Source organism: Cladosporium halotolerans (genome assembly GCF_011745625.1).
Source record: "Cladosporium halotolerans strain TM138-S3 chromosome Unknown Sca768, whole genome shotgun sequence".
In the NCBI taxonomy this organism is placed as follows: Eukaryota; Fungi; Ascomycota; class Dothideomycetes; order Cladosporiales; family Cladosporiaceae; genus Cladosporium; species Cladosporium halotolerans.
The window spans coordinates 1-524 of NW_027192120.1; the positions used below are offsets into that span (position 1 = coordinate 1).

Sequence of the window (524 nt, forward strand, 5' to 3'; positions counted from 1 at the left end):
GAGTGCAAGGCGACATTCGTTGTAATGTTAGGTAGCGATTAGGGACGGCTCATACGGTCTCCGTGCATAGCCTGAATGAAAATCATCATCATCATCATCGAAGCGACACCATGCCGCAACTTCAGCAAGCAATAGCATCACATTGAACGATGCGAGAACAAAACAACGAAGCACAAGTTGTCTTGGCTATTGACGCTATTCAAAAATCAGACGGATTGAGCCGCCGTGCTGCTGCGAAGCTCTATAATGTGCCCGAAACCACTCTCCGCGATAGAATGAGTGGCGCGACTCCGATCGCGAATCGTCGGCCTGTTGCTCAGGTTCTGACCGCCCTCGAAGAGGAGGCGGTAGTCCAGTATTTACTGGACTTAGATGCGAGAGGATTCCCGCCTTCGCTCGAAGATGTGAGGGTGATGGCGGACCGGATCCTCGCGTCGCGAGGTACACGTCGTGTTGGGAAACAGTGGCCCTACCGCTTCATCCAGCGAAGAGAGGAACTCCGCACACGCTGTCCACGCACCTAC

The 524-nt window shown here is 53.6% G+C and overlaps 1 protein-coding gene across 1 annotated transcript; it reads left to right on the forward strand.

Annotated features, from left to right (window-relative positions):
* Positions 1 to 149: 149 nt before the first annotated feature.
* Positions 150 to 524, forward strand: WHR41_09678 (uncharacterized protein; the record flags this gene model as incomplete). Its single annotated transcript, XM_069378280.1, has 1 exon — positions 150 to 524. A coding segment is annotated over one exon (375 nt), but the record flags the coding sequence as incomplete, so codon positions are not given.